This window comes from Vigna angularis, chromosome 3 (assembly GCF_016808095.1).
Source record: "Vigna angularis cultivar LongXiaoDou No.4 chromosome 3, ASM1680809v1, whole genome shotgun sequence".
NCBI classification, from domain to species: Eukaryota; Viridiplantae; Streptophyta; class Magnoliopsida; order Fabales; family Fabaceae; genus Vigna; species Vigna angularis.
The window spans coordinates 41,382,717-41,388,716 of record NC_068972.1 but is presented as its reverse complement, the minus strand read 5'-3'; the positions used below and the strand labels follow the sequence as shown (position 1 = coordinate 41,388,716).

The 6,000-nt window shown below is 34.3% G+C and overlaps 1 protein-coding gene across 1 annotated transcript; it reads left to right on the top strand.

Moving 5' to 3' along the window:
• The first annotated feature begins 2,341 nt into the window (after window positions 1-2,341).
• Window positions 2,342-4,128, top strand: LOC108324385 (AT-hook motif nuclear-localized protein 20). Its single transcript, XM_017557331.2, has one exon. It carries the CDS (start codon window positions 2,987-2,989, stop codon window positions 3,806-3,808), a length of 822 nt encoding a protein of 273 aa, XP_017412820.2. The 5' UTR covers window positions 2,342-2,986; the 3' UTR covers window positions 3,809-4,128.
• Window positions 4,129-6,000: the final 1,872 nt, after the last annotated feature.

Here is a 6,000-nt window from a genome sequence, read left to right as displayed (position 1 = left end):
ATATAAGGATACAATTGGAATTAAAGAAAATTGGGAAGGTGGAGGGAGAAGGGGTGGTGATGGAGGGAACAACCCCCTAATTGTTAAAATAACCCTTACAAAGATTACCACTCAACTTTACCAAAGTTTACCAAAGTTGTAGCTTATAATCTTATGATGAAATTTTATGTTCAAATCTTCTACAATTTCTCATTTTTCAAATGATCCAAACATATGAAAGTAGAGACTAACATCCAAAAGTTGCTTGGTCCTAATTTGCATAAAAAAATTTAAAATTATTTGTAATGACCTTTAATATGGTAACTTTCTTTTCTTAGCAATGTATATATGTATAGGTTAAACAAAGCCATATACCATTTCAAAAAGGCTCCAAAAGCTTGGTATAAAAAATTCAGTACTACCCTGATTCAGCTTGGTTTCAAAACTACCATCTTGATCCTTCTCTTTATTCAATAAACTTTCAATTACATCATTCTTATACTTATTTACGTTGATGATTCTTGTTACAGGTTCTTCCTCTTCTGCCATCACACATATCATCTCCACACTTAACAATATATTCTCTCTCAAAGATCTTGGAAAACTTAGCTTTTTTTCTAGATATCGAAGCACACTAGCAACACAATGACTCTCTTATGCTCACCCAAACAAAATATGCACAACATGCCTCAAAAAGCTTATATATGCTCTTTGAAAAAGCTCGACCAACTCTCATGATTTCCTCTATAAAGCTCACCATTGATAATTCCACAGCCTTTCAGGATCACACGTTCTATCGTCATATTGTTGGTGCTGCAGTATCTAACTTACACGTCCTGATCTCACATACTCCGTCCACAAGTTTTCACTGTCACAGGTGATGACCAATTCATGTGTGATTATTTCAATTCAATGATAAACCTGCAAGTTTTCTTGCTCTAAAGCATCACACTCATCATTTTCTTCTAGAAGAATAAATTGAAATTGAGCATAAAGAGTTTTCGTGCAGTGGCCACTATTACTGCCACAATAACACATCTGATTGTGACGATGATATAGGCCACAAGTCCAGGTTTCAGATCAGTGTTTGGTCGAATTTCTGGTCAGAGTTTGTGGCCAAAGATCTGGTAGCAGCAGAAAGCGAGAGGGTTCATATAAACATATTAAAAAAATCATTTTTTTTTAATTATATACAATTTCAAATTGTCAATTTCTTTCTTTTAATACTACCGCATGCTAAAGTTATTTTTTATATAAGTTAGTCAAATGTTAACAGATTACGAGACTGTTTTATGTAGCAAACTACAATAAACGTATCTCTTATGAAAAAGTTAGAAATTAATCTTTATTAACAGATATTTATTTATTTAAAGATTGACTTATATTAACAAACGAACTCCATAATCATTTTTTGTTTCACGTATATAAGAGATATAAATTAATCTTGATTAAAGATATTTATCTAAATACTTAACGTATTTGAACGTCACGGATTCGATCGAGAATCAATTTTATGATCATATATTAATTATCTGTAAATCATATTTTATTTTAACTATTTGACTGAATCAATTTGAATTGTAACGGATTTGGGTTCATATTTTTTCGTAACTTTTGACCAATAGATAAGGAAAATTCCTACATGTTGCTAGATATATATACTTACCTCTTTATTATTTCGAAATTTAACCTAACAAATGCTTTTACATGTATATTAAGTATATTTTGGATTGATTTGATAAGAATTTTTCTCCTGAAATGGAACGTTGATGTGTAAAAATATTGGGGCCCAAGACAAGGACGCTCTCCCCACCTGGCCACTTGCACAAGACCCCACAAAACCCTAATTTCCAAGACCCTCCAAAAGCAGAGCTAGTTGTTGCCATTGTGCCATTGCAGCATATGTGTAGTGCCAGCCACAACAAGGAAGAAAAACTACATTAAATAAACAAACACTGTTGGAGACCGATTGCAAAGGGAAAACAAATTTGTAGCTCCCCAAACCACAACATGGCTCACCCCAAAGAGAAAAATTAATGTATTTTTATTTTTTTTCACAACAAAGCAGTTTTTGTTGTGCTGTTCTTCTATAATATAGTAGTATTTAAGCATTTATAGATAGTTATTAGCTTTTGTTTACTCTTTTTTCTAAGATCTCTCATAATTGTCATTGTTTTTGCTTGCTTCTGTAAAGGCTTTTTCATCTCTTCCATGTTTTGTCCACTGAGATCACTTCCTTATACAAAATAGTCAAAATTAAAAAAAAAATGAATGAAAACACGTTTATAAAGTAGAAGACTTCCTGATCGTCTGATCTACAACCAATCCATCTTCTGATGAAAACCCATCTGTTTTACTTGATTAAATAATCAATTGATTGATCAATCAATTAATTAATTAATTAATAACTAATCTCTTTGATTACACCCTTTACTTTGATTCCCTTGAGCCATTGAATCTAATTCCTCTCCTCTAACATCTAAGCACCATTTTCCTTTCCCCTTTTCTCTCTCTTCTCTCTTTCTCTCTTTTTTTCTCTCTCTCTCTCTCTACCCTTCCACCCATTAGAGAGTGGAAAGACCATTCATATGTGTTCATATTTGGTTAGGTCATGGATACAAGAGATAGAAGAGACAGCCCTCTTTGTTAATTTCTCCTTAAGACCTAGCTGTGAAGGGTTTGACTTTTGTTGTCCCTTGAATTCAGAAAACGCAAAGCAAATCAATCTCCTGTTGCTAACATAACCCATAGCTGGCAAGTTGGCAAATTGCTTTGTAGCTTTAAATTTGCTTAACCTTGTTCTTGCTTTGTCATCAGAAAATATTATAGGGTAAGAAAACAGTGTGTTTGTTCAGATCTTCTTTTTCTTTTCTTGGTTTCTTGGAGGAAGACACTCTCAAGAACAGCAATTCTGGCTAATCCTTGGTGGACCGGTCATCAGGTGGGGTTGGGTGCAGGGGTAGACCCTGCCACCAATTCGCCATCTTCCACCTTAAACAAACGTCACATGGACCTTTCCATCAACGAGAGAAGCTTCGGCAGAGAAAGAGAAGATGAAGAGGAAGAAGATAGAGACAACGGCGATGAACCCAAAGAGGGTGCTGTCGAGGTTGGAACTCGCAGGCCCAGAGGGAGACCACCGGGCTCCAAGAACAAGCCCAAACCACCCATCTTTGTCACCAGGGACAGCCCAAACTCCCTCAGAAGCCATGTCATGGAGGTTGCCGGTGGCGCAGACGTCGCCGAAAGCGTCGCCCAGTTCGCTCGCCGCCGCCAGCGTGGGGTGTGTGTTCTCAGTGGGAGCGGTTCTGTTGCCAACGTCACTCTCCGGCAACCGGCAGCGCCGGGAGCGGTTGTGGCACTGCATGGAAGGTTTGAGATTTTATCCCTAACCGGAGCGTTTCTGCCTGGCCCTGCTCCGCCAGGTGCCACCGGACTTACTGTGTATCTGGCCGGAGGACAGGGCCAGGTTGTAGGAGGAAGCGTTGTTGGTCCTCTTGTGGCAGCTGGACCAGTGATGATTATAGCTGCCACTTTTGCTAATGCTACATATGAGAGGTTGCCACTTGAAGAGGAGGATGAAGACGGTGGCGGTGGTGGCAGTGTCCAAGGAGGAAGTACTCTGGGAGGGTCTCCTCCTGGAATCGGTAGCAGTGGCGGTGGTGGTGGTGACGGTGTGAGTGGTGGGAGCCACTTGCCCGGTGGGATTCCCGATCCTTCTTCTTTGCCTTTGTATAACCTTCCACCAAATCTTCTATCCAATGGAGGAGGCCCAGTGGGGCATGAGGCTTATGCTTGGGCACATGGCCATGGAAGAACACCTTTCTGAGCTCATAATCAAAGGCTTTAGATTGCAGTGAGGAGTTTCACAACTCTAATGTTGTGATCACATGATGCTGGATATGGCTGGTTCAAGATCTAATGATGTTGTGTTCTAGTTTGAGAGATTAGGAATTGAGGAAAAGAATTGCAAAGATTTAGAAAACTGGAGTAGTTGTGAAGAACAGTGGGAGATGAAGAACGGAAGACTGTTTTACTTAGCTCAGTGTATATGTATATTGGAGTAAGAACTTTGATTTCTGTGTTTTTTTCTTTCCTTTTGCTTTATGTGTTTGGAATAATGATGATGGCGTATTTTTAATGGATAAATTTCTGAATAGTTTAATCGAGTACATTTTAATTCATAATCTCTGTGTTATGTTTGATATTTTTGTTCTTGAGATATTATATTCATGTAAAAGATACATATATTTTACTTAGATGATATTTTTTTATGTCTCTGCATTATATTATTCATCTTTAAATATAAAAATGTGGTATAAAATAATAGTTCTCTTTCCTTATTTGGGTTCTTAATATTATCATTATTATTTTACTACCCTCTTTGGGGCTATTAAATACATGATGGGATCATTGATTAGACTTGCAGGATGTGAAGAAGTTTATGTTCATGTTTGGTGTTTAAGAGGAGAAAAATTGTGGTTTTCAACTGTTCTTTTCTACTGCCGAGAACAAAGTGAATCACTGTTTGCAATAGTTTGATATAACATGACAAAATGAATTAGACATATAGAAGATTCATGCATGGTGTGTTTCTCACTCACAACTTTACCTAAAAAATTTGCTTCTTAATTATATTTAATTTTCAAGCATACCATGCTCATTCTTTATTAGGATTGTTATGAATGAGAACTTTGCATTACTTTGCTTGTTAAATGCACATACCAACCATGGATATCTTTTAAGGTGAAAAGATAATTGTATACACCCAACTTTATATTGACTACCCATGTAACTTTTTATTTATGCTAGTAAGGATAGAAAAAGTATTTAAACATTTATTTTCTCTCGATTTTCTTAATAATAAAAAGATTTTAGAACAATGTAATGTATAAAAAGAGAAGTGGGAGTTGATGTAATATAAAATATTTTAAATAATATATAGAAGATGGCTTGCCTTTTCTGTCTTGGCAATTATTGTTTGGGTAACATGATTCATATAATAGTTTTAACAACACTTTTATATATATTATTACTCTTTCTTTTTACACATCACATGCTCATATTATTCTTCATTTCTTTCAAGATAATTAAAAGAATTAGTTGCATTAAAATAATGTCCTTACTATCATTGCCAACTTCCTTGGACACAGAATCTAAAAGATCTAAGCCAAAGAAAAATGTGGGAGTCAAGCAATTTATCTGTTCTAGTTTAAAGCGCATATACTTTATTTTAATTAATGCAAGCTTATAGTAAAATTTATTCACAACTACTTTAATTTATGTTTCCTTGTCCATTTTAGAAACTCAAACTTAAGCAAGTTTAAATATAACATTTTTATGGTAAATTATCGTATTTAAGATATTATCTATTTTGAAGTTAAATTTATTTTTTTAAAAATACATTAAAAAATTAAGGAAAAATATATATTTAAATTATTTTTAACCTTAATTTTCAATCTATGTTGGACTATTACAATACTAAAACAAGTTTTCAATTGAAGATTAAGGAAAACAGGAGTTTTAGTGTCTCAATTTTGTTTCGATAAAAAATGTTAATGTTTCAACTCTAAGTCCATTAAGACATATATATATATATATATATATATATATATATATATATATATATATATAGAGGAGGTGTTGATCACTTTGAAACTTAGAGTTCTTTTAATAGTTTTGTTTTTAAATAATACCTTAAAAGGTTGAAGAAAAAAAGTGTAATATTTTTTTTTATCTTGTCTTCAATTAAATGAATCGAAGTTACGTTTTATTTTTGTTTAGATGACAGAAATTTCCATAATTCAGCAAAATGACTCACATAGCTAAGGATGCTTTCGAACTATATATATTACTTAACCAGTGTTGCCCTAAATTTTTCACTGTTATAAGCTAATGTCAACAAGCTACACCATAAGCTATAAGTTATACACAAATTGAGTAATGTTAACAACCTACGTTGTGAGTGTGAGCCATGTATTTTAATTGATCATAATCTTATTGATTTAGCTTAAAATCAAT

What these genes read in the sequence shown, in the direction of transcription:
- LOC108324385 (XM_017557331.2), top strand. Translation starts at nt 2,987, where the DNA reads ATGGACCTTTCCATCAACGAGAGAAGCTTCGGCAGAGAAAGAGAAGAT.